The sequence below is a fragment of the Symphalangus syndactylus genome, chromosome 9, assembly GCF_028878055.3.
Source record: "Symphalangus syndactylus isolate Jambi chromosome 9, NHGRI_mSymSyn1-v2.1_pri, whole genome shotgun sequence".
In the NCBI taxonomy this organism is placed as follows: Eukaryota; Metazoa; Chordata; class Mammalia; order Primates; family Hylobatidae; genus Symphalangus; species Symphalangus syndactylus.
In genome coordinates this window covers 80,148,300-80,161,681 of record NC_072431.2, presented here as the reverse complement: position 1 = coordinate 80,161,681, position 13,382 = coordinate 80,148,300, and the positions used below count along the sequence as shown (strand labels likewise).

General features: G+C 49.7%; 1 protein-coding gene across 1 annotated transcript in view; it reads right to left on the bottom strand.

Moving 5' to 3' along the window:
- The window catches only part of DDC (dopa decarboxylase), a 107,736-nt gene that overhangs the window by 3,048 nt on the left and 91,306 nt on the right, over window positions 1-13,382 (bottom strand). Inside the window, exons 10-12 of the mRNA XM_055294443.2 lie at window positions 12,832-12,851; window positions 6,254-6,352; window positions 3,392-3,493 (exon numbers count right to left, since the gene is read on the bottom strand). Of these exons, the coding sequence (XP_055150418.1) occupies window positions 3,392-3,493; window positions 6,254-6,352; window positions 12,832-12,851 (221 nt within the window). The remainder of the gene's footprint in view (window positions 1-3,391; window positions 3,494-6,253; window positions 6,353-12,831; window positions 12,852-13,382) is intronic.

Sequence of the window (13,382 nt, the reverse complement as noted above, 5' to 3'; positions counted from 1 at the left end):
TCCCTAGATATGTAATCTACAAATACATGAGCTTAAACAGCAGAACTGGGGTTTCTGATGGCACCAGGGGAGGAGTCTCTAAATTCTCACGGAAACATAGAAGAGTCTCAACAACCTAGAAAATGAAGCATAATGGTCAAGCTCGCGCTAGAATCTGAGAAGAATGTCCACAAACCACAGGACCGAGCAACCACTGGTGCCTCTCCAGATGAGCACAGCCCACCAGCCTGGGGTAGAGGCAGAGGCCCCACCCTTCCCACTACACTAGAGATGGAAGCCTGGTATCGATAAGCCAATGGGAAGCCCTTGCTGTCCTGCCTGGGCCCTGCTTCCACAGCAGCCGGTCTCCTGACACTTCACCACCACCTCCCTTCCTTCCTCTGTTTGCAGGCACTGACTCCATGTCTTCTAAGCCATGGAGTCTTAAATAGAAGGAACTGAATGTGGGACACTGCATCCTAGTCACCCAAACCTCACAGGACTGCACTTCGTGGCCCTGTCTTCAGAGTGCAGTAGTAGGGAGGATGAGTGGGAAGGGGAGAGTTCTATCCACCGCATGGAACCACCTCAGATGAGCACCTGCTGGATGCTGGCATCTGGCTATAGAGCTGCCAAAATCCCCTGGCCTCTAGCTATGGGCCTGAGCGCCCTGCTCCTGTTGTGCCCAGGTAGACAGTGATGGGCCAGAGGAAATTTGGAAACCATGGGTGAACACCAGGTCTGGGTAAATCCAGAAAAGGATTCAAGGATGAGGATAGAGAAAAAAAGAAATTATGGTACCAAGGGAATGGAATTTTACCAAAAAGACTTAGTATGAGAGCAAACATCTGCAAAGTATAGAGCACAGAAAATGGAAGCAAATTATTTAGGAAAAATGTGCTTGCCATTTTCATACAGACTGGATAGGGCAGTACTTCCATGAAGTAGAGGCAAGAAGCCTAGCAGAGGTGGGACAATGACAATGAACAAAGTAGGCTGAGTGCACACAGATGGAGACCAAGCAAGTTCTGGCTGCGATGAGGATGGAGGGAGAGGGACCATGATGCCATAGCAACATCACATCTGCTTTAGTAAACAGCCACATGACACACTGAAGCATTCAGCATGAGAGGACGTGAAATTCAGATTAGAGAGGATTAGACCAGGAGAGAGTGAGGCCAAGATGGCAGATATGGAGGCAGAAAAGTGAGCCACAGTGTTTGACTAATGTGCTTCCTCCAGAAACTGGATTTGCAGACTGGAAGCACAAGCAAAATTTTACAAAAGGAAACATTCGTCAGCTGAAAAATGCCCTGGGCTATGGCATGAGAGAAGAATGGACAGAAACCAGTACACAGATGGGTTTGGTGGCATCTGTAAATTATCCAAATAAAATAAAAGCCATAACCTTGACAACATTATGCTAAGTGAAAGAAGACAACTAGACAAACCCGTAGAGACAGAAAACAGATTAGTAGCCCTGAGGATGGGGAATACGGTGTGACTGGGTGTGGGGTTTCTTTTTGGGGGATGAAAATGTTCTAGAATTAGATTGTGGTGATGGCTGCACAATTCTGTAGATATACTAAAAATATTCAAATGTAGCCTTTTTTTTTGAGATGGAGTCTTGCTCTGTCGCCCAGGCTGGGCACAATCTCAGCTCACTGCAAACTCCACCTCCCAGGTTCAAGTGATTCTCCAGCCTCAGCCTCCCGAGTTGCTGGGATTACAAGTGTGTGCCACCACTCCTGACTAATTTTTCTATTTGTAGTAGAGATAAGGTTTCACCATGTTGGTTAGGCTGTTCTCGAACTCCTGACCTCAAGTGATCTGGCCTCCTCGGACTCCCAAAGTGCTGGGATTACAGGCGTGAGCCACCACGCCCAGCCCAAATGTAAACTTTAAATGAACAAAGTGAATTATATCTCAATAGAACTGTTAAAAAAAATAGAATATAAAAATCCTAGAAGAAAACCGTCAGCAAAAACAAGAATGAAAACAACTGCTTGACAGCAGATGAGTCTAATAAGTACGATGCCAGAACCAAGGTTAGTTGACTGGACACATCCTGGACATGGATGGACTGAGCTTCTCCCACAAACACCCAGAGCGTGTCTTGCCCTCTTGGTCCTCTGTTCACCTCCCAGGTCTCATCACTTTATGCTCTTCCAAGGGCTCAAGTCTCCTCTCCTGCTCTGCTGCCTGCAGGCTTTCCCACGGCCGCAGCTCCTCCTCACCTCAGAGCTCCAAGAATCAGGTGAGGCAAAAGGACATGGTAGGTGGAGTAGCAGTGCCACACTCTGACTGGCAGCCCCTTGACAATGACACTGACCCCAGCCTGCTCCTTCTTCTAGGTGTTGTCTTTAATTTGAACAAGGAAGCCTCCAGGAAAGGCTTCAAATGATTGTGAATTAAAAGCTAACTCGGTCGGGCGCAGTGGCTCACGCCTGTAATCCCAGCACTTTGAGAGGCCGAGGCTGGTGAATCACCAGGTCAGAAGTTTGAGACCAGCCTGACAAACATGGTGAAACCCCGTCTCTAAAAATACAAAAATTAGCTGGGCATGGTGGCACACACCTGTAATCCCAGCTACTCAAGAGGCTGAGGCAGGAGAATCACTTGAACCCAGGAGGTGGAGGTTGCACTGAGCCAAGATTACACCACTGCACTCCAGCCTGGGCGACAGTGTGACACTCTGTCTCAAAAGAAAAAAAAACCTCATAAACCAAACAGAGCATTAGGTCTCACCTGGCTCTGTGTACACAAAGGAGATTACCAAGGGGCATGTGTGCAGTGCATCTTAGAGCCTTTTTGAACACTGTATCATGATTCTCAGTAGAGATGGCTTATGCCCCAACCCGTGTGGCCCAGCCTGCTCTCACCTGGTGAACACATAGCATCAGGCAGCAAAATAACAGCACACCACAGCACATTGTCAAACAGACTCCTGCGTGGGCATCTTGTAAAGGTGCACACCCAGCAGCTCTGGGGTGGGGCCCAAGACTGGCTTTTCTAAGGAGCTGCCAGGCAATGCTGATGATGCTGATGCTGTTGATCCACAGAAGACGCTCAGATTAGTGAGGCTATGGACAGGCCGCTGTCCTCCAGGGAGGGCCAGTGGCAGAGGTGTGGGATGGAGCCTTGAGGATGGAAAAATGGTAAGGATTCTGGGATCAGTAATCTATGTAAGTGAGAAGTCTCAGGGCAGGCTTGAGGAAGCAGGGATAGCCGCCGTGCATGGAAGCAAGGCTGTGCGGCATTGGGCAGGGCAGGCCGGTGGGCCGAAGAATGCAGGCTTTCCTCTGCCATCCCTGGAGAGCCAGTGCCGGTTTTTGACCATGGAGGTAATGAATGACACTTTCCCCTCTGTCACATTCGCAGAAAATGAAGAATGGAATAGATGTAGACAAACCTTTAGCCGAAAGCAGACAAGCCCCAGAGTGACTTCCACACAGATTTCAAAGCGGGGATCCTGGCGCACCAGTGACTCAAACTCATGGGACAGCTGGACATGCTTGAAAGAGGAAAGGGAAAATCTGTTTTCCTCATGGCCATTTAATTCAGAACTTAACTACCTAGAAAACCTTGTTAGACTGCACATGTATAATTCATTTAGACGCTCTTGGCAATTTTCCTCAAGCGCTTGTACCCTTGACTGACCAGCTGTTCCCAGGCAGGCTAAGAAACTCATTCCCTACATTAGCACAGGTCTAGTGTCTTCAGAACACCAATCATCATTTTCTTCTGTTCATGGGACTATTCTTGTCACACCCAAACTGTCTTTTATAATGTTAGAATAAACACTGTAAGGAGGTATTTGAGCATTCTGGAAGAGACAATGGCTAATGCCCATCGAGTTGCTCCTCTGTGCTTGCGGCGCCAGCGCTCACCACAGCGGCATCCTCAGGACAAGCCACGACACAGAGGATATCGTGATTATCCCCATTTTGCAGATAAGAAAACAGGCTGGGAGAGGGCGAGCGACATGCCCAAGGTGCACCCGGAGGCCTTGGCTGAGCTGGGAATCTAAGGCATCCTGATGGAGCTGCAGTTCTGTGGCTGCCATAGCTGTTGCTCCTCTTCGGCGTTTGCCACCTAGAGCTGGGCATCCTGTCTGCTCTGTCACATTCAGAGAATTCCTCTCATTCTCAATGAGAATTCCTCTCATTGAATACACTGACCTTATTTCACTTCCAGATAGTTATAGAACTCAGAAGCTATTCAGATAGTATGTGATCCTAGGAGAAGGAGCCCTCCGTGGCGCAGACCCGTGCCTTGCTAATTCTAAGCCTGCGCATACAGCAGGGCCCCCACGTTGCAGGTGCTGGGGAGGACCTGCGGAAACGCCGCGCCTCGCCGGCAGGGGGTGGCTGGGACAAAAACACCTGCCATACAAGAGGTTCTTCGTCATGCCACCAGAGGGCGCCAAAGACCTCGGCCTCATGGGCGATCCCAAAAGCCGGTTCCCGCCCAAGGAGACAGGCTTTGAGAATCGCTGGACTCTGCTCCTGAAGCAGGATTGGGTCCCCTTTAAGAAGGAAGTGGGGTGTGTTTTAAACAGAAGCCACCATGATCATAACTAGTTGTCCTTGAGCTTAAAGATGTCATCATTGTGGAGAGATAAATCCCTCATTTTTTGGCTTTCTTTCCCCAAAAAAGCTGAATTTGTCTCAAATGGGGAGAGGGGGATTTCCTACCCGTGAATTCATATGCATACTCCTTTCCCAGTTCTCGCCCCCAAACAGGTCCTCATAGTGCTCGGCAGCTCCTGGAACTGTCCTCACCGAAGCTTTGGAAGTAGACAGTTCATGGCACATCCTAGGCATTCTACGAAGCTTGCATATGGATGTGTTTTCATAGGCTGTGCCACAGAGGAAGCAGCTGGGGAAAAATGCCCCTGCACAGCTGGTTGTGAAGCAGCAACAGGACTTAAAATGGAGGGCTGTCACCATCACTAAGGCTGAATATCACAGGTGTGCTTATTCCCATGAAGCCTGGGGACCTCTGTCCATCAAGATGAGGCCACAGCTTAGGAAGGACACCAGGATCAGAGGGAGCCAGCAGAAAAACAGCAGGCCTTCTGCAGCTGGCTAAAGGGGTGGCTCTAGGCAGGTCTGGGCTCATATTCAGGACTCAGTTTCCTCATTTTTTTTGTTTTTTCGAGACAGAGTCTTGCTCTGTCGCCCAGGCTTTAGTGCAGTGGCGCGATCTCTGCTCACTGCAACCTCTGCCTCCCGGGTTCAAGAGATTCTCCTGCCTCGGCCTCCCGAGTAGCTGGGATTACAGGTTCCTGCTACCATGCCCGGCTAATTTTTTGTACTTTTTTTTTTTTTTTAGTAGAGACAAGGTTTCACTGTGTTGGCCAGGCTGGTCTTGAACTTCTGACTTCATCATCTGCCCACCTCGGCCTCCCAAAGTGCTGGAATTACACGCATGAGCCACCGTGCCCAGCCAATTGTTATTTAAAAAAAAAAAAAAAAAGCAGGGGAGTAGGGCTTGGAGCTGATGAGTGGTTCTCAAATTTTAGTGCATAGAGAAGGTGTCTGGTTTGCTTGTTAAAACAGAGGTCGCTGGGCCCCACTGCAGGCCGGCACTGCTGGTCTGGAAGCATGTCTGAGAACCACTGGACTAGGGAATACCTATCTTATTCTGGCAATTTTGGGGGAGAAAAACCCATTCATTATGTTCTCATGATTGCCATTGCTAAATGAACTTCGTTCTTGGCTAGATGTGGCTAAAGCACAACCTATGTGATGTTTCTGCTGTGACCATCTTCCTGGACCTGATAACCTGCAATCTTAATGAAAGTGACTTAACAGATCTTATAAATACCCTCATCTCAACAACCTAAAGTATAGTCTGGTTCTCTTGCCATGTATTTGCTTATTAAGACATTTGAAGGCCAGGTGCAGTGGTTCACACCTGTAATCCCAGCACTTTGAGAGGCCGAAGCGGGTGGATCGCCTGAAGTCAGGAGTTCGAGATCAGCCTAACCAACATGGTGAAACCCAATCTCTAATTAAAATACAAAAATTAGCTGGGCATGATGGCGCATGCCTGTAATCCTAGCTACTCAGGAGGCTGAGGCAGGAGATTCACTTGAACCCAGGAAGCAGAGGTTGCAGTGAGCTGAGACTGTGCCATTGCACTCCAGCCTGGGGGACAAGAGTGAAACTTCTGTCTCAAAAAAAAAAGAAAAAAAATTGAATTTATTTCTAAAGTCCCGAAAGACCTCTGCAATTTTACCCAGATAAATAATAAAAAACAAAGTCACCTTGCGGATATAAGCCTGCAGTCCTTTGACTCCATACATCCTAAATACAAACCACATTTTCAAAGAGCGAAATCTTCGGCCCAGTGGTATCTGCCAGTGCTGAAATGAAACATGAAACGGACCATCAGTGAGGAAGATATTAAAAGCTGGCTTCCTTTGCGGCTCACCGGCTCGCCTATTTCTCTTGGAGGCAGCCAATTCCCTTGCGGCCACCCTGCTCCCATTGCCATGGCCTGTCTTGGATGGCAGGGCCCTCGGTGATGTGGGCAGAGGCTTTCTTTGCAAATCTCCAAGAGAAAGGAACACAGACAGGGACTGTTGACCTGGGAGCCAGCGATGTTCATTGTTTTCACTCAACAGATGTTTGCGGCGTGGACAGCAGGGCCAGACCCTGGGGTGGGCCCTGGGGTTCTGTGGTGAGCAAACAGGGAAGACATGGCCCTGCCCCCAGCGAGCTCACCATCCAGTGGGGATAAGGGGGTAATTTTCATTGATGTCCTTCCCTATGAGGAAGGAGGGAGCCAGAACCCGCTCTTGTCTGCCACTTCTGCCCCGGATGTTCTGGCACTGTTTTCTAGAGCAATACTGGTTCACTCTTGGTCCCACTGATCACCATGGAGTGACCCCAAGACCCCTCATCAGAAAACACAATGTGTCTCCATGCTCGTGCTCCAGAAGCTTTCCCTGTCCTTCCTCTGGTTTTCACAGACCCAGTCAGCTGACTGTCCCCCACACTCTGAGGGATGGAGACGTGCTGAAGTGAGCAGGGAAGGACTAGGATGGGGAGGCTGCTGGGAAGTAAACATAGCAGCACTGCATGGTCATCTTAACAGTCATATTATATTTCAGCTATAAAGGAGACGCTGAGGAGAGCTGAGCCAGCTCCCTACTGGGCCTGGGTGATACAATGCAGCCAGGCGCAACACTCGAGCTCAGCTGAGCCATCTGCCGGGTGGGACTGCTTAGCCAGAGTCCTGAGTCCCGCACTGCTCCCCGGTAGGAGGGCTCACAAGTGGTTTTTAAAGTGTGGGTGAAGGCCAGATGTGGTGGCTCACGCCTGTAACCCCAGCACTTTGGGAGGCCAAGGCAGGTGGATCACTTGAGGTCAGGAGTTTGAGACCAGCCTGACCAACATGATGAAACCCTCTCTCTACTAAAAATACAAAAATTAGCCTGGTATGGTGGCACATGCCTGTAATCCCATCTACTTGGGAAGCTGAGGTAGGACCCGGGAAGCGGAGGTTGCAGTGAGCCAAGATGGCACCATTGCACTCCGGCCTGGGCAATAGAGTGAGACTCCATCTCAAAATAAATAAATAAAATAAAGTGTGGGTGGAATGAATGGATGGCAACTGCTTCTGAACACAAGAGAAGCAGCTCAAGGGCCCAGAGCCAGGGTTCTGCAGGAGCTTCTCAGGTCAAAAGGGAAACAGGGACCCAACCTCTGACTCAGGCATTCGGTGTGGTTCCCCCAGGTTGTGTGCCATGCCCGGCCCAGTGTGTTGACACCTTATCTCCTTTGAGCTTCCTAGCAGCACTGTAAACAAGGGTTCGGATCCCCCACTTTCTTGGAGTGAAAGCAGGTGTGGAGAGTGACTTGCCCAATGTCACCAAGCCAGCGTGCAGCAGAGCCTGAGCCGAACCTGCACACACAGTTGTCTGCTAGTCAGCACTGTGTTTGCAAGCTGTTGGGCTGCTCAAGAACTAAGCTAACTTGTCTTTTGGGAAATCTAAAAGAAGAATCCCTTATCCCACCACTAGCTGACTGACTATCTAACTAACAGTCAGTAAAACAGCGCTTCCCTGCCATGGTTCAGCACGGGCGCCATGTTCCAAAATCATTCCTCGACCGGTCAACCTCCTACAAATTAAAATGTGATTTCAGTCTAACATTTGGAAGAATACCAAGGTAAATAAACTTAATTTCTGTGGTCCCGGAGTGAAAATGCACACCATCTAATTGAATGCTCACTCAAATGTGGCTCCAAATGCTGTCATGTTCTCTCCAGAGACTGAATTTGATGCACTGTCCCCTCCCCCAATATGCTCCTGGGCGCCTGCCATAGATGGCTGTGACCCCTGTGTACCCAGCCTCACCTCCTGCCAGACTAAGTTCCCAGAGGAAACGGACTCTGTCTCCTTTGCCTTTTTAGTCCCAGCCCCAAGTCCAGCACCTGGCCTGGCTCGGAGCGGCCAGCCCACATTTTGTGGAAGATTGTTGACGGACGTACTTAAATAAATCAGGAGTAAAACCCATTTGACCCTCATTCATGGGTCATCTAAAAGGATTCTGCATGTAGAAGTCAATTCATATTTGATGCTTCCTGGACATCAAATGAGCTATTTCCTGGTACTTTTTCCTCCACAATTGATCATTTTTAAACCTGTATTTTGTTCCATTTTCGATAAGCCATCAACAATCTTCCAGAAGATGCAGTTTCCTCACCCAAATAGCATGCAGGGCTGCGTGGCTCAGTGGCTTGTGATCTAGGTCCTTGGTCCTGTCTTTCAATAGATTCAGCAAACTTTTCTGAACCTCTGTCTCCTCCCCTATGAAACAGGCATAATGATGCCCACTTCACCCAGGACCACACAAACTGGAGGCAAATGGTGCTGTCTGACATCTTCAGTGTGCCGTTCACCATCAGAAAGAACACAGAGCTCTCTTGCCACACCTCGCATCCTGAACAGCCTCCTCCTGGGACTAACACTCGGTCCTCATTCCCTCAGCCACTGACGGGGGAACAGAACTACCAGGGCCTGTTCATCCTTTTCACCCCACACTTCCTCACTGGCCTGGCAGGCAGCCCACCATCCAGGGATCTTCTCCCCAGCATGATGGCTGTGACAGCCTTAGGTTTGGGTTTCCAGCCTCTTTGAACAAAATGAAAATGTCTATGATATTCCTTCCCATTCCCTGCTAAGCCCAGCAAAACAAATGCTCTGGGAACATTTGCCTGGAATTCACACTCAAGGTGGGAATCATAGAGGAGCCTGAGAGGTGCACGTGAGCACAGAGAGGGAAAGAGGTCACTGCATTGTAGCAAAAATAGCAGCAAAGAGAAGATGCCGGGAAATACGGCCAGGGATATCCCTGGGTTGTGGCAGATGGAGAGGGTTCAGTGAGAGGCAGTGACACTTGTGCCTGCACCCAAGGGATAGAAAGAGCAAAGCTGGGCTGAGAGGTGCCCTGTGGGCTCTGCACACCAGGGGCCCTGAGGCTGCTCCCACACTCACACCCGGCCAACTTGTGTGTGCTTTCCCGGTGGCTGCCCGGGGCTGTCCACACATGGCCACTCCTGCTTCCTAGGGCTGGTATGCTGAGGCCTAATGCCTGTGCTTCGCATTTAGAAGCCCTCTGCTCCAGAACAGCTTCCACCTTCTGCATTCCATCTTTCATAAGGTTCATGCGTTTGTCCCCTCATCAGCCATGAAATATTGGCTGTGAACACATGATGTGCCATCTCTGGCCCTCTCTAGGGACACAGCAGCACAGAAGGCCAATTACCCCAGAAAGCCTCCCCAGCCTGGTGGATGCCAGTGGGGCTTGGCTGCTGTGGTGCTTCCCACCTGCCTGGGTTCCTTTAGAAGCAACAGGCAGCCAGACAAGAACTGTCCCCACATGGCTCCTGACTCATGCGCTGCCAGCCATAGTGCCAGGGACCTCAGCATCATCGCCTGCCACAAGTGGCAAGAGGAGAGCTGGCAGGCAGAGGACTAGCTAAGGACTTGGGGCATGTCCTCTTGGGCCACAAAGGGCAGCCTGGAGGATGGAGGTGTCTCAGGTGTGTTTCAGAACAGGCATTAGGGCCTGCATGGTCTGTGCCTCTGTCTCCCTCAGTGGCCTGGGAGTCTTGGAGGAGGCTTTGGGCCTCACTCACCTCTGAGTAGCTGCAGGAGTAGCTCATAGCTCCTGGTTGGAAAGGGAGTGCCAGTCAAGGGGCTGCCTTGAGATGGGGTGAAAGAGATCCAGGTCTCACAGCAGGACTAACAGGGTGGGGAGTACAGGAGCTGCTCAAAGGATGCTTTGAAAGTAGGGCTGGAGCACAGGTTGCTGATGCTTCACCTTTCCTTAACTGAGGCCAATGCCTTTCATTAAGCTAGTAGAGATAACTAGTAGAGATAACTAGTTGAAGTAACAGAAGGACAAATGCTTTTCAAAGAATGCTTGGCCCATCAAGTTGAGGTGAATGGTGGGCTCAAGTCTTCTGGATTAGCAGTGGGGAAAGGGGGTGTGGCCTGAGGTGCTGAGGAGAGTGAGGCTCAGCACTAAAGACAGAAGGGGACAGAAAGACAGGGATCAGATTCTTTCCCCACCCCATGAGGGTCAGGGACTGGTGGTGGAGGGAGTAGGATGAAGAACCTAGGGTTGGGGAGAAGGAGTGAGCCCTGAGGACTGGAAGGCCCTGGATGGAGCAGAAGAACAGGCTGGGGAAGTCTCAGGCAAGCCCTGCCACCTTCGCGGTCCTGCAGGCGGGTGCCAGTACAGATCTGTGATTCTTGGTGAACGGTAGAAACTGTCTGAGGAGATCATGTTCCCTGAGCTGCTAGATGCGGGCAGAGCTGTGCTGGTTCTTGTCTTGGGCAACGTAACATAAGCCAGCATTGCTGGGGATGGTGCCCCAGGCCTTTGAAAGACAGTGCCAAATTTATCTAAAAGGACTTTGGTTCCTAGAGGACTTGTTAGTCAATACGGAGTTTTTAGCAAAGCCTATGTTATTTTATGTGAACCAGAGATGGTGTTGTGCCTTTTTTTCTAATGATATCTAAGCTTGGAAGGAGCAACATTAAAAAATAATAAAATAAAAGGCATGAAGTGTTCGTGCCTGTTACCCCATCTTCAGTCTCATGCCTCAGGAAGCAGCTTATCCTCAGCAGAAAGCTGGATGTGCCAGATGCCCACTGCATAGTCATTTAGGAAAGCAAGGGACTTTCCCAGGGAAGTAGTTAAATAACAGGGAAATAATTATACCACATACCATGGGATTCTGTGTAGAGTTTCTGTACTTACTAAGGCTGTGGAGGAGTGGAGAAGGCATTGCAATTTTAGTTTCGGTGCCATGAGAACCAGCTGCAGTGTGGTCTGTACAGCACATGACCCTCATGCAACATGAAGTCTGAGAAAGGCCACGAACCAGAGGAGGAGACAGACAGAGGCCACAGCGTGCGAGGATGCAAGGTCAGGGTGAGCTGGTCCTCAAGTTATTTTTAATATTATTGTCATATTTTCCCTTCAATAATAACTTTCTAAAAGGTAAGTCAGATTGTCAATGGGGATTTATATGAAAGTTTTAAATGGCATCATCCATGGATCTTCCCATTGTGCCCTTATGTGCACACACCCTGGCCTTTCTCCCCGGGTGTGGAGCTGGGTGGTCCCAGGCAAACTTTGCCAAAACTGTCCTAGGACCAGCCTTGATGGCTTGGGAAGGTTTACTGCTGCCCCCCGCCTCCTGGCTCACTGCTGTCACAGGAAGAAGGCAAGCTACCCATGCCTTTGAGGGGCAGCCCCTGCTGGGTCATCATCACACCAGCTGCTGACAGTGTTTGCTCCAAACACACTTAGATACACACCTCTGTCGGGAAATGGCAGCCTCTGCTTTGATGATGTCTGGTGCCCACCACACGTGGACACAGGTCTTTTTTTTTTTTTTTTTTTTTTTGAGATGGAGTTTCACTCTGTCACCCAGGCTGGAGTGCATTGGCGTGATCTCGGCTCACTGCAACCTCTGCTTCCCAGGTTCCAAAGATTCTCCTGCCTCAGCCTCCGGGGTAGCTGGGATTACAGGTGCCTGCCACCACACCCCGCTAATTTTTGTATTTTTAGCACAGATGGGGTTTCACTATGTTGGCCAGGCTGGTCTCGAAGACCTGACCTCAGATGATCCACCCACCTCAGCCTCTCAAAGTGCTGGGATTACAGGCGTGAGCCACAGCACCCGGCCACAGGTCATCTCTTGATGGCAGAAGACAGCCAGCTCAGTGGCCACACCTCTGTTCCCCCTGAGTTTCACCCTCCCACTTGGGTTCTATTCTTTTGATAAGCCTCGCAGTACTGCCTTTGGTCCCAGATTCCTTTCCAGACTAACACTAGAACAACCTGGCATTTTCAAAGTATGCCTCATTTAACACTTGTTTCAAATAAAAACAAGAGAGGACCAATGCATTTGAGACTAGGCTGCTAAGACGACTGGCCCCACCTGGGAGCTTTCTATGTTCCCTGACTCCTCCCTCACTCTCCCACTGCCACCACCAGTGCAGCCCCAGGCACACAGCAGCCCAGGACAGAAGGGCCTTTTCCTTCCAGAGGAATGAGGGGCAGAGGCTCCTTCCTCCTCCCCAGGAGCAAAGTCCAGGGTCCAGGTTTCCCCCTCCTAACCTGAGACCTCTGACTAGGGGGCTCAGCAGAGCTGCCCGCCACCTGACAAGACACCCCTAATTTGTCAGTTAGGACCCAGTTAGAAGGTGCCCACCAGTGCATGTTTGTCATGAGAGTGGAGGAGGAGATACGTGACAGCTGTGGCAAAGCCTCCCAGCACTCCACTAGCATTTGAGATTACAGGGAATCTCCCACTTACCCGGTAGTCAGTGATAAGCCCTGGAGAAAAGAGAAAGAAAAAGAAAAAAGAAACCATTAGACAGGTTTGTTGATCACACGCTAATCCTTTTCATCTTCCAGGTAAATTTCTTGTGTCTTCTAAGCCAGAAATAAAACTGCCCAAAGGCTGGGTCTGGGTGTTCTTTGTGGCACTTCCCAGGGCAACATATTCAAGGGGAGTCTCCTGAGAACAGGATGCCCAAAACACAAATTGGAAATGTTACACTCTCAATAGACCCCCATTAGTTGTGCTTTCTGCAGTTACATAGCATGAACATCTGAGGTTTCATCTGGTGCCCAGTAGAGAGTTAGCATTCAGATCATGTAAATCGTTCATCATTCATTCATTCATGCATGGGAAGGTGAATTTGTGATATACGAAGTGATTAGAATATTTTAAAAAGAAAAGAATGAAACTCTTGGTGGGATTATTCATCTCTGTATCCGTGGATCTTAGCAGATCTTAGTTCAGTATCTGGGACAGAGCAGACACTCAGTGAATATCTGCTGAGTCAGTTTTAATATCCAGGA